This window comes from Delphinapterus leucas, chromosome 2 (genome assembly GCF_059928025.1).
Source record: "Delphinapterus leucas isolate spDelLeu-1000000601 "Yukka" chromosome 2, BTC_Dleu_Yukka2, whole genome shotgun sequence".
Taxonomy (NCBI): Eukaryota; Metazoa; Chordata; class Mammalia; order Artiodactyla; family Monodontidae; genus Delphinapterus; species Delphinapterus leucas.
The window spans coordinates 152,829,251-152,850,960 of record NC_143130.1 but is presented as its reverse complement, the minus strand read 5'-3'; the positions used below and the strand labels follow the sequence as shown (position 1 = coordinate 152,850,960).

At 38.1% G+C, this 21,710-nt stretch overlaps 2 protein-coding genes across 3 annotated transcripts in view; one reads left to right on the top strand and one right to left on the bottom strand.

Annotated features, from left to right (window-relative positions):
- Window positions 1-21,710, top strand: part of HEATR4 (HEAT repeat containing 4) — a 95,778-nt gene continuing 74,068 nt past the window's right edge. The window contains 1 exon segment of the mRNA XM_022576613.3: window positions 1-21,710. This exon segment is cut by the window's right edge and continues 18,442 nt beyond it. The gene's annotated coding sequence lies outside the window, so the exon portion shown is untranslated.
- LOC111176277 (acyl-coenzyme A thioesterase 1-like) overlaps window positions 14,418-21,710 on the bottom strand; it is a 15,632-nt gene continuing 8,339 nt past the window's right edge. Inside the window, exons 3-4 of one of the 2 annotated variants that reach the window (XR_016391818.1) lie at window positions 16,467-21,687; window positions 15,858-15,960 (exon numbers count right to left, since the gene is read on the bottom strand). Coding sequence is in view for 1 of the 2 variants with exons in the window: in XM_022576615.3 (XP_022432323.1) it covers window positions 21,082-21,687 (606 nt within the window). In the remaining variant the exon portion in view is untranslated. Of the gene's footprint in view, window positions 21,688-21,710 lie in introns of both variants that reach the window. The other variant, XM_022576615.3, reaches the window with a different exon arrangement.

Here is a 21,710-nt window from a genome sequence, read left to right as displayed (position 1 = left end):
TGTCCTGCTGTCCGGCTGTGGCACCCAACCCGCCCGCGTATACGCCTCTTCTCAAACCTCTCCCTCGTGGGAGTGAAACTTGTTGGGTATGGATTCGTGGTGAAACCAGAGCTGAATGACTTTAGGCAGAATACCAAGAATTCCAGCCTCTCCATGGAAAAGGAAAACCTTTTCTTTTTCTAACTTTTAATGAGTTATACACACACAAAAAGTGCATAAATTCTAAGTGTGTATTTTAATGAATTTCACAACCCGAACATACTTGGGGTAACCAAGCACAAGGATCCAGAAACATCATAACTTCCCCAGAAGCCACCCTCATTTCTGCTCCAGTCACTTTCCCTTCCCCAAGGTGCCCTATCCGAGTCCAACAAAACGGGCTAGTTTTTCCCAACTCTGCATTTTATGGTGATGAATCTTTCAGTGTGCCTTTTTTAGTGTCTGCTTTCACTCAACATTCATTACGTTTGTGAGATTCATCGTTTTGTTGGGTGTGGTTGTAGATTGTTCATTATCACTGCCAAATACTATTTCATTTTGTGATCGTAAATGTATTTGACGATTTTATTGCCTATGGACATTTGGTAGTTCTCAGTTTAGGACTCTTAGGAATAGTGCTCTGAGCATTCAGTGAACATGTGTCCATTTTGATGGACATGTATGTGCGTTTCAGTGGAGTGAATACCTAGGAGTGGAATTGCTGTATTATAGAGAATAAGAATGTTCGGCCTTAGTAGATACTAAATGTCAAGCTTTTGAATGTCACGTTAGAAGCAATATAGGTATAATGTTCAGGGATGCCCAGCATTTTATATGTAGTATAGTAATGGCTACTCTTCAGCCATGTCCCACCTGTTATACATACAAAATTTAACAAGTTTATAAAACACTGGGAACATTTTTCAAATATTGGAAAGGAGGAAACTGAGGCTTGGAAAATGTTAAGATGCCGAGGATTAGCCTCTAATAATTGTCAGAACCATGACTTAACTCCAAACGTGGAACTCAACAGTGAGCGGCAGCATTGCAGTGAAATATATTAGAATTCTACCTCTGAGTTCAGCACTGACTAGTTCTGAAGTCTTAAGTAAGTTTATATCTTTTGGGGTTTAAGAGTTCTTGTGTGTAATGTGATGAAAGTCTCCTATATGGAGATAAAAGGTGATAGTGTATGTGAAAGTCTTAGAAGAATATTGGGAAGCAAAATGTCATGTTTGATTTCGTAGAGGCAGAGATTGAGCCCATGCAGTGTTTTGTTTCTCATGAGATATTTGCCATAGGTTTGCATCCTGCTTTTTAAATTCTTTTTAAAGGAAAAAACATATTTACCAAAGCAGATGTAAGCAATGCTGAAACGTTTACAGTGTGAATGATAGAGTCTTCTCTGTTCATTTGCTGCTTTCCCCCAAAGATGAGTGCATCCAACTAGATTTTGATTCTGAATGTTTAAAGTACGTACATATATGGGAGTGTGAACACGCTACGGTACTATTCTTTTTGTTGTTGTTTGTTTGCTTTTTTAAATAAAAAAGTTATATACTTTGTACTATTTTCCCACTTCAACCGCTTGTTTAAGATAAATTTTGATTTTTAAAATACAAATAGGCATTATTTTTGAAAAAGTTTTGATTTTACAGTAAAATTCAACAGAAAGTATAGAGAATTCCCATATCCCCAGTTTCCCTTCCCACACAATTTTCCCTATTATTAATATTTTGTGTTAGTGTGGCATATTTGTTACAGTGGATGGACCCATATTGATACATTATTATTAACCGAAGTCTGAGTTAGGTCATATAGGCATACCTCCTTTTATTGCTCTTTGCAGGTATTGAGTATTTTACAAATTGAAGGATTGTGGCAACCCTGCATCCAGCAAGTCTATCAACGTTATTTTCTCAACAGTATTATTATTATTTTTTTTAACATCTTTATTGGAGTATAATTGCTTTACAATGGTGTGTTAGTTTCTGCTTCATAACAAAGTGAATCAGTTATACATATACATATGTTCCCCTATCTCTTCCCTCTTGTGTCTCCCTCCCACCCTCCCTATCCCACCCCTCCAGGTGGTCACAAAGCACGGAGCTGATCTCCCTGTGCTATGCGGCTGCTTCCCACTAGCTATCTGTTTTACGTTTGGTAGTGTGTATATGTCCATGCCACTCTCGCACTTTGTCACAGCTTACCCTTCCCCCTCCCCATATCCTCAAGTCCACGCTCTAGTAGGTCTGTGTCTTTATTCTCGTCTTACTCCTAAGCATTATTTTTTAATTAAGGTGTATACATTGTTTTTTTAAGACATAATGCTATTCACATTTAATAGACTACAGTACAGTGTAGACATAGCTTTTATATGCACTGGGAAGCCTAAAAATTTGTGTGATTTGCTTTATTGTAGTGGTCTGAAACCAAACCTGCAATATCTCGGAGATATGCCTGTAAAAATTGACAAATGCATAATGTCATGTATCCATCACTAAAGTATCATACAGAATAATTTCATTGACCTAAAAATTCTGTGTGTTTCACCTGTTCGTCCCCTCCTCCCATCCCCAGGCGACCACTAATATTTTTAGATATTTATTTTGCCAGAACATCATATAGTTGGAGTCATACAGTATGTAGCATTTTCATATTAGCTTCTTTCACTTAGCAGTATGCACCTAAGCCTCTTCCATGTTTTTCTGAAGCCTGATATGTCATTTCTGTTTATTGCTGAGTAACATTCTATTGTATGGATGTATTATACAATAGAGTGATTGTTGGATCATATGCTGAGGCTATGTTTAGCTTTGTTAGAAATAGGTAACTGTCTTCCAAAGTGGCTGTACCATTTTGCATTTTCACCGGCAACAAATGAGAGTTCCTCTTGCTCCATATTCTCTCCAGCATTTAATTTTGTCAGTATTTTAGAGTTCAGTCATTTTAATAGGTATGTAGTCGTATCTCATTGTTAATTTTACTTTGCAGTTCTGTAATGACATATGATGTTGAGCATCTTTTCATATGCTTGTCATCCGTATATCTTCTTTGGTGAGGTATCCGTATCTTTTGCCTATTTTTTAAACATTGAAGAATAATTGACCTACAACATTATGTTAGTGTCAGGTGCACAACGTAGGCACTCAGTATTTCTGTACGTTACAAAATGTACATACGTCTAGTTATCATCTCTCACCATACAGAGTTATTACAATATTATTGACTATATTCCCCATGCTGTACATTTCATCCCTGTGACTCAAGTATTTTGTAATGGAAGTGTGTACCTTAATGTCCCTCACCTCTTTCACTGAACCACCTACCCCCTCCCCCTTGGCAACCACCTGTTTCTTCTCTATATCTGTGAGTCTGTTTCTGTCTTGTTTTGTTTTGTTTTTTAGATTCCACATATAAGTGAAATCATATGGTATTTGTCTTTCTCTGTCTGATATATTTCACTTAGTAAAATACCCTCTAGGTCCATCCATGTATTGTAAGTAGAAGATTTCAATCTTTTTTATGGCTCAGTAATATGTGTGTGTGTGTGTGTGTGTGTATACACATATACATATATACATGCATATATCACATTTTCTTTATCCATTCATCTATTCATGGGCACTTAGGTTGCTTCCATATCTTGTTTATTATAAATCCTGCTACAATGAATATCGGGGTGTATATATCTTTTTGAATTAGTGTTTGTGTTTTCTTTGGAAAAAACACCCAGAAGTGGAATTGCTGGATCATATCGGTGTTCTGTTTTTATTTTTGAGGAACCTCCATACTGTTTTCCAGAGCAGCTGCACTAACTTATATTCCCACCAATGGTACATGAGGATTCACTTTCTCTACATTCAAGCCAGCACTTGTTATTTGTTATCTTTTTGATAATAGCTATTCTGCAAGTGTGAGGTGATATCTCATTGTGGGTTTGATTTTCATTTCCCTGATGGCTAGTGATGTTGAGCATCTTTTTTATGTGCCTGGTGGTATCTGTATGTCTTCTCTGGAAAAATGTCTATGCAAGTCCTCTGCCCATTTTTTTTTAAATCAGGCTCTTTGTTTTTGTCATGTTGCATTGTATGAGTTCTTTGTCTATTTTGGCTGTTAACCCCTTATGACATATATTGTGTGCAAATATCTTCTCCCATTCAATAGGGTGCCTTTTCATTTTGTTGATGACAAAGGCAATGATAAAGAGCATACTGTCTATGTTTTCTTCCAGGAGTTTTATGGTTTCAGGTCTTATGTTTAAGTCTTTAATCCATTTTGAGTTTATTATTGTATATGGTGTGAGAAAGTAGTCCAGTTTGATTCTTCTTCAGGTAGCTGACCAGTTTTTCCATTACCATTTATTGAATAGGTTGTCTTTTCCCACTGTATATTCTTGCATCCTCTGTCATAGGTAAATTGATCACATAAGCATGAGTTTATTCCTGGGCTTTCTCTTCTGTTTCATTGATCTATGTGTGTATTTTTATGCCAGTACCATCCTGTTTTGATGACTGTAGCTTTGTAGTTTAGTTTAAAATCAGGGAGCATGATACCTCCACCTTTGTTCTACTTGTTCAACATTGCTTTGGCTATTTAGGGTCTTTTGTATTTCCATAAAAAGTTTAGGATTATTTGTTCTAGTTTTGTGAAAAATGCCATTGATATTTTGATAGATTGCAGTGAATCTGTAGATTGTTTTGGGTAGTATGGACATTTTAAGGATATTAATTATTTTTAAAAAGCGCCTGAAACTAACACAACATTGTAAATCAACTGTACTCCAATAAAAATTTTAAAAAATAAAGATATTAATTCTTCCAATCCATGAGTACTGTATGTATTTGTATATATTTTCATCATTTTCAGTTTATTTCCTCAATGTCCTATGGTTTTCAGAGTATAGGTCTTTAATGTCTATGATTAAATTTATTACCATGTATTTTATTCTTTTTGATGCAGTTGTAACTGGGATTATTTTTACATTTCTCTTGCTGATAGTTTGTTGTTAGTGTATAGAAAAGCAACAGATTTCTTTTTTTTTAAATTTATTAAATTTATTTATTTTTGGCTGTGTTGGGTCTTCATTGCTGCACATGGGCTTTCTCTAGTTGTGGCAAGCGGGAGCTACTCTTTGTTGCAGTGTGTGGCACGCAGGCTCAGTAGTTGTGGCTCACAGGCTCAGTAGTTGTGGTGCACGGGCTTAGTTGCTCCGCGGCATGTGGGGCCTTCCCAGACCAGGAATCGAACGCATGTCCTCTGCATTGGCAGGCGGATTCTCAACCACTGTGCCACCAGGGAAGCCCAGCAACAGATTTCTGTATATTAATTTTTTAATTTTTTTTTTATATTGGAGTATAGTTGATCAACAATGTTGTGTTAGTTTCAGGTGTACAGCAAAGTGATTCAGTTATACGTATACATATATCTATTCTTTTTCAAATTGTTTTCCCATTTAGGTTGTTAAAGAATATTGAGCAGAGTTCCTGTGCTATACAGTAGGTCCTTGTTGGTTATCTATCTATCTATCTATCTATTTATTATTTCTAGCTGCATTGGGTCTTCGTTGCTGCACGTGGGCTTTCTCTAGTTGCGGTGAGCAGGGGCTGCTCTTTGTTGCGGTGCACGGGCTTCTCCTTGCGGTGGCTTCTCTTGTTTCAGAGCACAGACACTAGCCACGGGCTTCAGTAGTTGTGGCACGTGGGCTCAGTAGTTGTGGCTCATGGGCTGTAGAGCGCAGGCTCAGTAGTTGTGGAGCAAGGGCTTAGTTGCTCCGTGGCATGTGGGATCTTCCCTGACGAGGGCTTGAACCCGTGTCCCCTGCATCGGCAGGTGGATTCTTAACCACTGTGCCACCACAGAAGTCCTGGTTATCTATTTTAAATACAGCAGTGTGTACATGTCAATCCCCAAATTATTTCGTATCTTGAAACTTTTTTTTACTGAATTTAATTATAAGTTCTAATAGTTTTTTTGGTGGCATCTTTACAGTTTTCTGTATATAGTATCATGTCATCTGCAAACAGTGAGTTTTACTTCTTTCTTTCCAGTTTTATTTCTTTTTCTTGTCTGATTGCTTTAACTAGGAATTCCAATACTGTGTTGAATAAAAGTGGAGAGAGTGGGCATCCTTGTCTTGTTTCCTGATCTTAGAAGAAAATCTTTCAGCTTTTGAACATTGAGTATGATGTTGCATTGTACATGAGTATGATGCAGCATTAGCTGCAGCTTGTCATATATGGTTTTTGTTATGCTGAGGTATGTTCCCTCTATACCTACATTGTTGAGAGTTTTTATCATAAATGGATGTTGAGAGAAAAGGTTTTCCTGCATATATTGAGATGATCATGTCATTTTTATTTCAATTTATTAATGTGGGATATCACATTGATTGATTTGTTGATACTGACCTGTCCTTGCATCCCTAGGATAAATCCCACTTGATTGTGGTGTATGATCTTTTTAATGTATCATTGACTTCAGCCTGCTAATATTTTGTTTGGGATATTTAAATCTATGTTCATCAGCCATAGTGGCTTGTCATTTTCTTTTTTTTGGTGGTGCCTTTGTCTGGTTTTAACAGGGTGATACTGGCCTGTAGAATGTGTTTGGAAACCTTTACTGTGAACTTTTCAATTTTTTGGAATAGTTTGAGAATGATAGGTGTTAACTTTTGTTTACTATTTGGTAAAATTTTTATTACTGACTCTATTTCATTATTGGTAATCAGTCTGTTTATATATTCTGTTTCTTCCTGATTCAGCCTTGGGAGATTGTATTTCCTAGGAATATATCCAGTTCTTATAGGTTGCCCATTTTATTGGCATATAATTGTAGTTATCTTGTATGATCCTTTGTATCCTTGTTTTTTACCCATTCAGCCACTGTATGTATTCTGATTGGAGCATTTAGTCCATTTACCTTTAAAGTAATTATTGATAGGTGTGTACTTAACTGCCATTTTGTTAATTGTATTCTGGTTGGTTTTTGTAGTTGTTTTTTGTTTCTTCTTTCTCTCTTCCCTTGTGATTTGATGACTATATTTAGTGTTATGTTTAGATTCCTTTCTTTTGTGTATGTGTGTATCTCTTATAGAATTTTGTTTGTGTGGGCCAGGAGGTTTATTTATAGAAATCTACATATATATGTGATTATTTTAAGTTTCTGATCTCTTAATTTCAGACACATTTTAACCACTCTGCATTTTTACTCTCCCCACCTCACCCCACTGTTCACTGTTTGTGACATCATATTTTATATCCTTTTGTTTTGTGTGTATCTTAACTACTTATTGTGGATATATTAGGTGATTTGACTACTTTGTCTTTTAACCTCGCTTTATTAGTGGTTGAACTTGTATCTTTACTGTGCCTTTACAAATGACATTTTTCTTTCATACTTTTAACATTTCTAGTTGTGGCCTATTCTTTTCTACTTAGAGAAGTTTTTTTTAACATTATTTTCTAAAGTAGTTTAGTGGTCTTGAACTTTTATAGTTTTTTCTTGTCTTTAAAACTCTTTATCTCTCCTTCAAATCTGAGTGATGGCCTTGCTGGGTGTTCTTGATTGTAGGTTTTTTCCTTTCATCATTTTAAATATATCATGCTGCTCCCTTCTGGTCTGCATATTTCTGCTGAAAAGTCAGCTGACATTTTTATGGGAGTTCTCTTGTATGTTACTAGCTGCTTTTCCCTTGCTGCTTTTTAGTACTGAATTTTAAAAGTTCTTTATATATTCTAGATACAAGTCACTAACATATGTGATTTGGAAATATTTCTTACCATTCTGTGAGCTGTCTTTTCAATTTTTTAATGGTATCCTTTGATGCATAAAGGTTTTCAATTTTGATGTCCGATTCATTTATTTTTTCTTTTGTTGCTTAGACTTTGATGTCAAACCATTATCTAATCCAAGGTTACAGAGATTTACTTCTATATTTTCTTCTAAGAATTCTGTAGTTTTAGCCCTTACATTTATGTCTTTGATCCATTTTGAGTTAATTTTTGTGTTTGCTGTGAGGTAGGATTGAAATTCATTCTTTACATATGGATATCCTGTTGTGTCAACACAATTTGTTGAAAAGACCATTCTTTCTCCCTTGAATTTTCTTGTCAAAAATCAACTGACTGGGGCTTCCCTGGTGGCGCGGTGGTTGAGAGTCCGCCTGCCGATGCAGGGGGCATGGGTTCGTGCGGTCTGGGAGGATCCCACGTGCCGCAGAGCGGCTGGGCCCATGGGCCATGGCCGCTGGGCCTGCATGTCCGGAGCCTGTGCTCCGCAGCGGGAGGGGCCACAGCAGTGAGAGGCCCGCGTACCGGGGGGGGGAAAAATCAACTGACTGTAAATGTAAGGATTTATTTCTGGAATCTCATTTCTATTGCACTGATCTTTTTGTCTGTCCATATGTATATATCACATTGTTTTAATTACTGTTGCTTTCTAGTAAGTTTTAAAAATGGGAATTGTGAGTCTTCCAGTTTTATTCTTTTTTGTCAAGATTATGGGTTTCTTGAGTTTCCATAGTAATTTTAAGATCAACTTATCAGTTTATGCAAAGAAGCCACCTGGAATTTTGATTGAGATTGCACTGAATCTGTAGATCAATTTGCAGAGCATGTTAGTTTGCCAGGTCTGCCAGCCACAGGTAGGGTGGCTGTAACAACAGAAATTTATTTTCTCACAATTTTGGAGGCTAGAAATCAAGATGGAGGTGTCAGCAGTTTCTTTTTTCCTGGGGGCCATGAGGGAAGAGTCTGTTCCAGGGCTCTCTCCTTGGCTTGTGGATGGCCATCTTCTTGTATCTGCACATGGTGTTTTCTCATACATATTTGTATCCTCATCTCCTCTTATTATAAGGACACCAGTCGTATTGGACTATGGCCCACACATATGACCTCATTTACCTTAATTACCTCTTTAAAGGCCTTATTTTCAAATACAGTCACATTCTGTGGTACTAGGGATTTGAACTTCAACATATGAATTTTAGGGAGCCACAATTCAGCCCATAATAGGGAGTACTGCCATCTTAACATAGACTAAGTTAACTCAGACTTAATATTACATCTTTTGATCCATGAAATGGGATGTCTTTCCATTTCTTAGGTCTTCATTATTTTTATTCAGCAGTGTTTTGTAGTTTTAGGATCTGCTTTTGAGAAAACCCAAACATAAATGCTCTCAGATAAATTTCCTGTATTTTCTTCAAATACTTTTATCCTTTATATTTTGAAGTGATCTTATTAAGTGCAACAAGTTTAGAGTTGCTATATCTTTTTGGTGAATTGAACTTTTAAAAAATCATCATGGTCTCCTTTACCTATAATAATACTTGTTTGCTTTGAGCTCATTTGGACTGATGTTAATACAGCAACACAAGTTTTATTTTTGTTAGTACTTGCCTGATGTGCCTTTTCTGTTTTCCCTTTTTAATTTTTTAAAAAATATTTTTAAGTAGTTGGTATATCTCCAAGTCATGGCCACAGCTAATTTTTAAAAAAATCCAGTCTCACAATCCACTTATATTAACAGGGAAGTTTGATCCATAGATAATTATTGTGATTACTGATATATTCAGATATTTCTACCATTTTATTGTGTACTTTCTCTATGCTTCTTTTGTATTTCTTTCTTGCCCTCTTTTGGATTTGATGAGGTTTTCTTTTTTTTTATTGGGTTCTCTTCTATTCATTTGTAAATTAAACATTCTTTTCTCTTAGTAGTTACTTTTGAATTTTTGAAAAGGTAACTGTTATTTTAATGACTACTCTTGAAATGTTAACAGAGTGGACAGTTAGCATCTTTATCTTTCTCTCAAGTATGACAAAGACCATAGAATACACTTGTCCCTCAGTATCCAGTTGGTTTCAGGACCCCCAAGGATACCCAACTCTGCAGATGCTCAAGCCCTTACATAAAATGGAATAGTATTTGCATATAACCTATGAATATTCTCTCCCATATAGTTTAAATCATCTCTTGATTATTTATAATACTTAATATAATACAAATAGTTGTAAATACAATGTGAAAGCTATGTAAGTAGTTGCCTGCACATGGCAAATTCAAGGTTAGCTTTTGGGAACTTTCTGGAATTTTTTTTCCCGAATAGTTTTGATCTGCAGTTGGTTGAATCCACAGATGCAGAACTCATGTATTTGGAGGGCTGATTGTACTTTAACTCTGATCACCTTTTCATATTATTGTTGCTTCCTGTTTCTATGTCTTTAGTGTCTGCTTTTATTTTTTATTAATGCCCTCTTTCTTTCATTGATAAGGTTACATTTTTAAAAAATTATTGAGTTGAATGATTAGTTCTTCTGTTTTGTTTTTGTTATATACTAATAAGTTTATTTAGGGCTATACTTTTCCTCTGAACACCAATATGGCTACATGTGTGACGGTTTTATATGCAGTACTGTTGACCCTTGAACACCTCAGGGTTTAGAGGTACCAACCCCCCATGCAGTCAAAAATCTGAGTATAACTTTATGGCTTTCCATCTTTGTCTGTGGTTCTGCATCCACAGATTCAACCAAGAGTGGGTTTATTGAAAAATGCCATGTATAAATGGACCCATGCAGTTCAAACTCTTGATATTCAAGGGTTAACTGTATTTTCATTATTGTTTCATCATAATTTAAAGATAGTTTTTAGCTTCCTTTAGCTCCTTTTTAATCCAAGTTATTTAGAAGCAGCTTTTGTATAAATTGAAATTTTTAACTTTTTCTGAAGTAATTCCCACATTGTAATAAGTATAAGCATAGGAAAGAACTTAAAATGCAAATCAGAAGTCTTCTTTTCCTCCCCTCGTCTGTCACAAAGTCTTATGTTCTTTGAGCAACCTCTTTTAACTATCTCTATTTTCTGTTTTCACTTCTTTTTATGGTTACCTCCAGTATATTAGACACTATGCCTCTTTCTCTATTTCATTCATTCATTCATTTATGGTTGCATTGGGTCTTTGTTGCTGTGCACGGGCTTTCTCTGGTTGCGGAGAGAGGGGGCTACTCTTCGTTGCGGTGTGCAAGCTTCTCATTGGGTGGCTTCTCTTGTTGTGGAGCATGGGCTCTAGGTGCGCGGGTTTCAGTATTGTGGCACGCGAGCTCACTAGTTGTGGCTTGTGGGCTCTAGAGCGCAGGCCCAGTAGTTGTGGCGCGCGGGCTTAGTTGCTCTACGGCATGTGGGATCTTCCTGGACCAGGGCTCAAACCTGTGTTCCTTGCATTGGCAGGGGGGTTCTTAACCACTGTGCCACCAGGGAAGCCCTCTTTCTCTATTTCTTAATTTTTGCATTTTAGAATTGTTCACTGTCTCATGAACATTCTACTTACTCTTTCTTCTTCCTCCCAGTTTTTGATAAATGTATTAGTATTTTGGGCTTTTCTTTTGGTTTCATTTATAATTTTAAATAATATATTTAAGTCTTTATTTCTTGTTTCATCACCTTTCAATTAAATCTGTGACTTTAGAAGATAGAGGTATTAGCAACCCCTGTGTTTTCCCAAGTGTTTAAACTTCCACTTTTCATCTCTCCCAGAAAGGTGTTAATGCTCCAAGTGGATTGTAACTTTTTGTTTATTTCGATTTCCTTGTGTAGTATTTAGAGAATAAAGTCTGGATCATTTCTACTATTGAGACTTTGTTGAATTTTTTAATGTTTTATACATTGTCAACTTCTATAAATATTCCAGTAGTATTTGAAAAGAATATGTATCATCTGTTGCGAGCAAAGTTTCCTACTCTCTTTCTTGCTCTATCTTATCTAATCAAATTTATTATTTATGTAGTTCATATTATAGAGATTTACTTATTGCTTACCTTACATCTGTCAGTTTCTGAGAGTTTAAATATGTATATGATTATTGTAGAACTTTAAGTTTCTTATCGTATTTCTAAAGTGTTTGCTTTATGTATTTAAAACTATATTGTTAGATATATAAATGTCTGTGACTATTCTGACGTCTTGCTGGATTGCATATTTTATGAGTATGTGACTACCAGGAATAAAGACTATATTTCCCTACCTCCCTTGCAGCTTGATGTGGTCATGTAACAAAGTTCTGACCAATAGCATAGAGGCAGAAGTAGAATGTGAAAGTTTGGGAAAGTATTCTCAAGGGAGATAGCGCGCCCTTCCCCTGCCCCTTTCTTCTTCCTGCTGGCTGGAATCGTACATGATAGCTGGAGCTGGAGCAGCTAGCTTTCCTTATACCATGATGTGGAAGCTACTTAGTAAGGACAGCAGAGCTTGGGTGCCTGACACGGTAGAAAATAATCCTTGCCCTGTGCCCCTTACCTGCAATTTTTGTGAAGGAGAAATTAATTCTATCTTGTTTAACCCACTTTTGGGGGGATTTTCTGTCACTAACCAACCATCTCTAGCCTTAATGCTGTTCCTAAATTCTGTTGTGATAGTTGGGCTTTGTATCCCAGCAAGTCTCATAAGACTAAGGAAACTGGACTAACTTAGAAAGGGGGTTCAGATGCTAGGCAGCCAAAGAAAAGATAAATTATCCACTTCATTATGATTGGTGCAAGGAGTTTGGGGTGAACTACAGAGTTAGAGGGAACAGTTCTTTAAAAAGATCACCCTCACTTTTGACACCAATAGTAAGTTTGGGTGAAGCAAGGGTTCCCAAAACTACCCACAGTTTCAATAATTTTCCTAGAAGGACTCACAGAACACAATGAAAGCTTCCATATCCCTGGTTATGACTTACTACAAGAAAAGATACATATGAAAATCAGCCAAGGGAAGATGTGTACAGGGCAGAGTCCAGGCATGTTCCTAACATGGAGCTTATGTTGTTTTCTCTTGTGAGGTCAAGACGTGTTACTCTCCTGGCCTTGATGTGCAGTAATTTGCACAACCAGGAGGTTCACCTGAACCCCACTGTTCAGTTGTATTGGGGCTCCATTATGTAGGCATGATTGATTGATCCACATGATTGTCCACATGGTTGATCTCAGTCTTCAGTCTGCCGGTGGAATGACACCCAAAGCCTCTGGTCTAAATCACACTATTGGTCTTTCTGGTGTGGCCAGTCCCTACCCTAAGGTGTGGGCAGCCCCCACCCTAAATCATCCAGTGTGACCCAAGGCCCCCGAGCAAAGATACTGCTTTCAGGCATTCCAGAAGCCTAGAGATCACCTTCTAGTAGCCAAGGGTAATGACCAGCCCTCTTGTTTGGTAGTGTTAATTCTTCAGTACACAATTGGACTTTTTTTTTTTGCGGTACGCGGGCCTCTCACTGTTGTGGCCTCTCCCGTTGTGGAGCACAGGCTCTAGACGCGCAGGCTCAGCGGCCATGGCTCATGGGCCCAGCCGCTCCACGGCATGTGGCATCTTCCCGGACCAGGGCACGAACCCGTGTCCCCTGCATCGACAGGCGGACTCTCAACCACTGCGCCACCAGGGAAGCCCCCCACAATTGGACATTTTTAACGGCTTTCTCTTCATTTCTGTATAGAGCCTTTTAATCTGAAGCCAGAAGTTGTCTGCATATACTCAGCCTCATCTTATGTGACCACATGCCTCCTGAGTGCATGACTTTATACTGTGGCTTTGTTTTCTCTTTTTCTGAATTCTTAAATCTAAGTAAACTTGGTGCTGGGTGAAGCCTCTTCTGTTTTGTAAATTTGTTAATCCAAAACCAAGACCATTGCTGCTAGTAGAGCAGAGTATGTGTTACAATCTTCTATGCCTTAATTTTTTCTCACATATTTCCCACCTCTTGCTTCAGCAAATTGTGAGAGATTTTAAGTCTTCCTTCCGAATCCCTAATTTGGCTATTAGTCGTGTCCATTTTGTTTTTCAGCTCATCTACTGAATTGTGTGTCTCAGCAATCATATTTGTAATTTCCAATAAATTCTTTTTCTCTGATTTTTAAAACTTGCAACTTTTTCTTGTTTTCTGCTAAAATATTCTCAAATATCATATCTGAGGATGTCAGTGAGAGTTTTTTCTAAGTTGTATATGGTTTCCTGGATAATCTGTGTTTATTCTTGGGTCAGTGGTTCTATTTGCTCAATGTGGTCCTTATGGTTCATGCTGTTGGTTTTTCCTCATGGTCCATTTATATTCACAAATGAAGGGTTAGACTCACTGATTTACGTAGCTTGCATGTTTCTTCTGCAGTTGTAGAAGTTTTTTGCCCCAGCAGCCTTCTCCTGAATGGGAAGTGACTGTAGCTTCTATATAAATGTGTGGGGTATGTGAATGTCACTATCAGGCTTAATTTCAGGTCACTGAACATGCTGACTCACTGGGGACAACCTCTCTGTCCTATTAAAAAAGGAGGACTTTATTCCTTTCTCCTTAAACCGGAGATATTTATTTAGTATAGTCCCCTCCCTGGTCAGAGCTGCCTTTTCTCCTGTCCACCTCCCCCACCCCCATCCCCTGTCTACTGTGGAGATTTTAAGCCTATATACTTACCAGTAGAAAGCTTCCCTAACCAGATTCTTCACATTTTATTGAGTGTGGTCTCAAGTATTACCTGGGGCTAAGTGTCCCAGGGGCCTGTAGCTCAGTTAGGGTGTGTTTGCAGAAGAGTCTGACTGGTTCCCAATGCCACAACCATCCTGCATACACTTTTAAATTAATTAACACTACCAGTTTATTTCTCTTTCCTGGAAAACAGGATAATATTTCCCAGCCTCCTCTGTAGTTCGGTAGGTTTAGATGACTAAGTTCTACCAGTGGGGTGAGGGCAAAAATGATACCCCCTGGGCTGGTCATAAAACATGATTCCCTATATACTTTCCTTTCCATGCTAATTTTGGAAGCCACTGCAGATGTTCCAGTTGGCAAAGCTACATCATAGAAAAAAGCCTGGATCCATAAGTCAAGGCTTAAATAAGAGCTAGTGAAGACTGGTGCCTAACTTGCTTCAAAATGTGAGGAGTGTGACAAAACTTGGGTGCAACCAAGGTGTCCTTCAGTAGGTGAATGGATAAACAAGCTTCGGTACTTCCAGACAGTGGAATATTATTCGGGAATAAAAAGAAAATGAGCTATCAAGCTATGAAAAGACATGGAGGAGCCTTAAATGCATATTACTAAGTGAAAGACACCAATCTAAAAAGGCTGCATTCTGTATGATTCCAACCCTGTGACACTCTGGAAAAGGTAAAACAAACATGGAGACAGTAAAAAGATCAGTGGTTGCCAGAGGTTGGAGGGAGGGAGGGTTGAATAGGTGAAACACAGAGGATTTTTAGGGCAGTGAAACAATTTTGTATGGTACAATAAGGGTAGATTCATGTTACGATACATTTGTCCAAACCCATAGAATGTACACCACCAAGAGGTAACCCTAATGTAAACTAGGGACTTTGGGTAATAATAATGGGTCAATGTAGCATCATCGGTTGTAATAAATGTAGCATTCTGGTGTGGGATGTTGATGGTGAGGGAGGTTGTGCATATGTGGGGGAAGGGGGTCTATGGGAAATATCTGTCCTTCTTCTCAATTTAGTGTGAACCTAAACATGCTCAAAAAAATAAAGCCTTTAAAAATATAAGGAAATTTATTTGATAGAAAGTCAGGAATAGGTCTGGCTTCATATTTGATTGATCCGATCGCTCAATGATGACACCAAGAACGATTTCCTTCTGTCCGCTCTGACAGTCACAGTGCCACATGGTGACTGGTGGAATAACTGGGGCTTCCTGCATCTTCGTTCATGTTTAATGGGAGGGAGAAAATCCAGAATTCCAAGTATGTCACCTAAATTACATACTTTCCCCTGGATGGAATGTTGAGATTGACTTAAACCCAACAGGGATGACCATCATTGCCCTTGCCATCAGGGTGGAGTTAGCTTTCCCTGATGCCCAAAGCTGCAGAGGATGGCCAGTTCCTGAATGAAAATCCGGAAGTCTTATACCAGGAGGAGGGGTAATGTTTGCTGGGTAAGCACTTGACAACATCCCTGAGAGCAGTGGAGGAGACCCATTACGGTATTGGTGGCTTTCTAGAAGTTAGAACAAGAAAGGAATTTTTTTGAAATTACAGAAGGAAAATATGGGACTAATAATAATAATAATAATTAATAATATATAAATAACATATTTAAATAATAATAATAATATGGGACTAATAATAAATAATAATAAAATAATAAATATATTATTTAAATAATAAATAAATTATTAATAATATATAAATAATAAATATATTATTTAAATAATAAATAATAATATGGGGGTAATAATAATATTTAAATAATAAATATATTATTTAAATAATAAATAAGTAACTAATAATAATATGGGACTAATAATAATAAATAATAAATAAAAAAACATGTTAGGAAACATGAAGAAATTAAGCACACAGTATTTCACAGCAAGATGAAAATTCTCCCTCAGTTTATCTTCAGTTCTCAAAGTCAAGTGGGGATGAGAGACACTGTGGAAACAATTCAGGTGAAGGGTTCAGCGGATGCCACCCCAAAATATGTCACTTTGGCATACTGACCAGAGCTAAAGGCACTTGAAAAACAGCAGGCGCAAGAAGGGCACTTATCCCCCGTATTTTCCTTGAAAGCAGAAGAGGAGACTCCCTTGTGAGCGGTGCCTCCCTATACGGGAGGAAAGTTCAGTCTTATCACCAGAAATAGGAGTCAAGGCTGAGAGAATTCTGCACATGACTGTCACGATAATTTCTCTTCCTTTACTTTCCCCGTATTTTTTACTTTTCCACAGTTTGCACTCTCTTCAAACTACTGTATAAATACTTCGGTTTTTCCACTTCCTCGGTCTTCATTTCCTTGTTGAGACCTTGATGTTCATGTAAAAAAAAACAACTTAGTATTCTTTTCTCTTATTAATCTGTCTTGTGTCAATTTTATTCTCAAGCCTACTCAGAAACTCCAAAAGAGTATAGGTAAAAAATTTTCCTCCCCTACACAGGTGAGATAAGGTAAAACCACATGCATTCCTAGTAGAAATTTTGTTGATATTCGAAGAATAACAGGTATTGAAATAGAGCACAAACAAAGGGATACTGTTGAGGTAACAGATGATGTCAAGGGGGTCTGATTAGCTAGATGTGGTCCAGTCAGTGGCTGGATGAAGAAGCCTGAAGAGCACTGTCCTCTCCTAAAATGAGGTTTGATTAGTTTTTACCCCTGGGGCTTCTCCAGATCCAAACTGATGTCCATGCAGAATTGGTGTCCAAGTACTGTTCAGAATGAAACCTCTTTTAGGAAAAGGAACAGTGCTCCTCCCTCCCTACAGCTTCTAGGTTTAACTAGAAAGTATCAAGAAATTTTGAGATCCTATAAAGTGTGTAAGATAGAAAGGGTCCACTCTTCCCATAAGGCACTGCAGTAGAATCCTTCACTATTGCAATAGTGTCCATGTGGGTACTTCACACCATATACTTTTTCTAAAGTACAGTGGCAACTATATCACCCTCTTTCTTACCAATCTTTAAGGTCTCCCTTTGCCTGTACAATTAAACACAGTTAAGACTGTCTATCACACAGCATTCTCCTCCTTTTGTAGTGTTTGCACACTGCTATTTTATGTGTACCCTATGCTCTAACATGGACAACTATACTTGAACACACTTGAGTTTTCCACCACTGAGCCTGTTATTTTGACTTCCTAAAATGTCTTCTGTATATAAGGAAAAACCTACAGTTCTCCTCCTGTGTCTTTCTTTTCTATGTGTCTCCTTTACTACTCACACAGAACACTGCACTTTGACACTGCTGGTTACCACACGTGTGGAGGTTTTTATCTCCACACCAGGCAGATCTCTGAGACAACCATCTGGATGTCCTACAATTTAATTCAGTCCTAACACTATCTACCTGGAGATGGTGTCAGTTCCCTGAGGTTAAAGGCTCAGTCCCACAAAACTGCTCTCACCCCTCCTCAGCTGCCAACTGCAAGTAATAGGTCCCCAGGGTACCCACAACTTCTGTGTGATTTGGCAAGAAATCCGAGGTTTCCACAACCCCCTCCTCCTCAGGTTCAACTAATTTGCTAGAGCAGCTCGCAGAACTCAGGGAAACCCTTACATCAACTACCTTATTAAAGGAAATCACAAAGGATATAAAGGAACAGCCAGATAAAGAGACGTGTGGGGCGAGGTCTGAGAAGGTCCCGACTACAGGAACTTCTGTCCCTGTGGAGTTGGGGTGCATCACCCTGCCTGTGTGGTAGTGTTTGCCAACCTGGAAGCTCTCCAGACCCCATACTATTGGGATTTTCTGGCGGCTTCCTCACATAGGCATGATCAATTATTAACTCAGTTTCTGGCCCTGCTCTCCTCTGGAGAATGGGGCAAGACGGCTGAAAATTCCAAGCTTCTAATCATGGATTGGTCTTTCTGGTTACCAGTCCCCATCCAGGAGCCATCCAGGAGCCCACCCAGAAGTTGCCTCGATAGAACAAAAGATGCTACTAGTGCTTTTATCAGTTAGGAATTTACAAGGGTTTAGGAGCTCTGTGCTGGAAGTTGGGAGAAAGGTACAGGCAGAGACCAGTACACATATTTCTTATCATTTCCACCTTCCGTCATCAAGTCCATCTTGCAAAACCTGACACACATATATTCACACACATACACATAGTTTAAATGGCAAATAACACGGTAATATAATGTTGCCAACATATATTAGAATTATCTACCTCTGAAATACATAATGAAATGCTGCTCTAGGTCATGAAGAAACAGGTGAACATTCTAAAGGAATGGGAAATGTAGATTAAAAGGAATACAAATATTTTCCCAATAAGAGAGGGAAATATTCAACCTCACTAACAACAACAAAGCACAACAATATGAGATTCTCTTTTCAACCTATAAAGTTTATAAAATTATAAAAATTAGACACGCGCACACCTATACACACACATCACACCAGTATTGACAACATGGCTGTGTCTCATACAGTGTCTTTGATGGTGTACTTGATTGTTTCTGGTATGCATAGGAAAGGATCATAATACTGTTCAGAAGTTTGACCCAGTAATTTCTTTTCAAAGAATCTCTCTTAAAGAAATAATCAGTGATACACAAAGACTTATACATGTATATGTCCCTTCACCATAGGAACGGACTTTATAAAGAAAAACTATCAACAATGTCAAGGGCTAACAATAGGGGATTGATTAAATGAAGGGTTGTAGCACCAATCAATGGAATACATATCACTGTTTTTAAAAAGTCATGTATTTGAAGAATATAATAACATGGTAAGAAAAACATCATACAATACTGAGGTAAAACGGATGTACACTTAATTGAGTAAAAACTCAATACACACAACAACAAGCCTAGAGGAAAATGGAAGTATTCTAAAATGTTAAGTGTGCTAGTTTCTAGTGAATGGATTATATGCAACTCCTTTTCTAGTGAATAATTTTCTCTATTTTCCAAGTTTTCTATGAATTTTTATTACTCTAGATTCGAGAAAAAGAGATCCTATCAGTTAAGACCCATATCAAAAGCCACTATCACTCTGAATTCTTTTCTAATCTTCACATCATAGTATGTAGTTTCACTCTCCCCTCCAGAACACGTGCTTACGGTGTCTCTATTTCCCCTTTTCTTAGATCCTGCTACTCAAGAGAATTTAAAGAGGAAATCATCTTTCTGTCTTTTGAAATACATGGTCTACAATTTAACTTCATCATTAATTGGCCCCCAAATTTCTGCTGCTTCTGCCTTTTATCACTCATGATCAGCATCTAGAGAAGACTGACACTCCAGCTTGATAGATGGCGCGATTCCTTCAAGTGTCACGGAAGACGCTGTTTACAGAAAGTAGCAGAAAGAGAGATACAAAGAGAGGAAAGAGGAAGAGGAGGGCAAATCACATACACATTGTTAACAATCAAGGGAAGGAGTGTAGGCATTTTGAGTTGCCTGTCAGCTCCCGCAAAACCATACTACTATGTCAAGGGTTTAAACACGGTTCCAGATCTACTCTTTCAACATCAGTGCCCTGAAATACCCCTACCCTCGCACTGCAAGTCCAGGAACTCCCCTGAGAACTTAGGCAGGAGAAAGACAAGCCACTTCCTTTGCCTGTGGCTGGGGCTGCTGCCCTGCACAGGGCATGGATGGGCTCAAGAGAGAAGAAACTTGATGTGGGGAGCCGGGGCCCCAGCTCTAGAGGTACCATGCAGGTACTGAGTCTCAGTTTCCTCATCTGTAAAATGAAGATGACACCTGCCTCACAATGGTATAGAAGAAAAAAACAGCTGGCAAAACAAAAAGAGTTCTGTACTGTTTTTGAATTTTGAGAAAAAACACCTGTCAGGAATTGCTTTACTGAAAAAGAAAGTTGAGGAACTGGAATACCATATCACAAATTAAGGTGTTTTTTATTTTAAACACATTAAGCTTTAGAAAAGTTTAGTAAGTTTAATATGGAACTATTTATATCAAGTGGTACAAAACTGAATAATTTATTTGCACGCTAACCATTATTAAAGTCACTTATGAAATTCATCTAAATGTTTTACCAGCTTTCAAAATAACTAGTTCACAAAGGTCCATATGTGAAGATACAAAAATAACTTAAAATACACTTGCATGAGGAGAATGCTTACTCATTCAAGGAGAAGATATCAAAGAACTAAAACCATACTTGCTTTGAAAATTTTTAGTAATTTTTTTTCATCTAAGTAGTTCTATAACTAGTATAGTAATTTACAGCTAAGATGTTCACTTCCATTCTTAAATTAGAAACTCAGATCTGATAGTATTTTTGATATTTTATATGCTTTTCTTCCACAGTAGGTAATCATTTATTTATAAATTAATTATTAAACAAAATCAATAATAAATTATTCAAATAATAACTAAGCACCAATTGTGTACCAGGTGTTACTCTTTTCCTTTCAGAGCTAAAGCCTTGTCAGTTGTGTGTTGTTAGACACTAAAGGGCATGCTTTCTCCATCTGTTGTGTTTTCTGTAGAATCACTCTCCTCCCAAACAACTGAAAAAGTATGTAATTTATAAATATCTTGAAAATTTCTTGGTACATTCACTTTAACACTGAAGTAATTATTAAAAAGAAAAAAACTACACATATACACTAATTGTGGCAGCTGTCCCTGGGATAAACGATTACAGCATTCCTGGGATTGTCGCCTTTTCCCCACCCAAGTGTTTGTGGAAGAAAGTCTGGAGCTGCTGCCAAGCATCCACCTGGGCCCTGGCATGAGCCCTGGGCTCCCCTCCCCAGATGACAGGACTGCCCACCAAGGTGTGCAGGGAAGCCCGGCACATGGGGAAGTAAGGAGGCTCAATGTAGTGTCCCGCCCCTGGGTAACAGATGATCTGGGGCTTCGCCTTACTATGGGCCTGCAAGCGTTTAGAGGCCTCATTAGCATAGAATTCACTCTTCCAGTTGTGGTCATCCTGACCCACAAGGAATAGGAAGGCACACTCAGCCCTTTCCACAGGAATGAAGCTCTTCTGATCAGGTCCTTCCAAAGGGCTGTTCAGGACATCCAAAATGTCTGTTAGGCCATCTTTGGTCACCTTGAGTCGACTTCGGCTGACACCCACAGGCGGCAGTGTCTCACCCTTGTAGTGTAAGGTTCCGCCGACACTGGCCACAGAGCCATTGATTATGACAGCCGCGGTGATGCCCTTCAGGAACGAGGCCATGGAGAGGCAGAGTTCGCCTCCTTTGGAAATCCCAAGCAGCCCTACCCCTGGGCCCTTTACCTGAGAAAAGGCCAAAGGGAAAA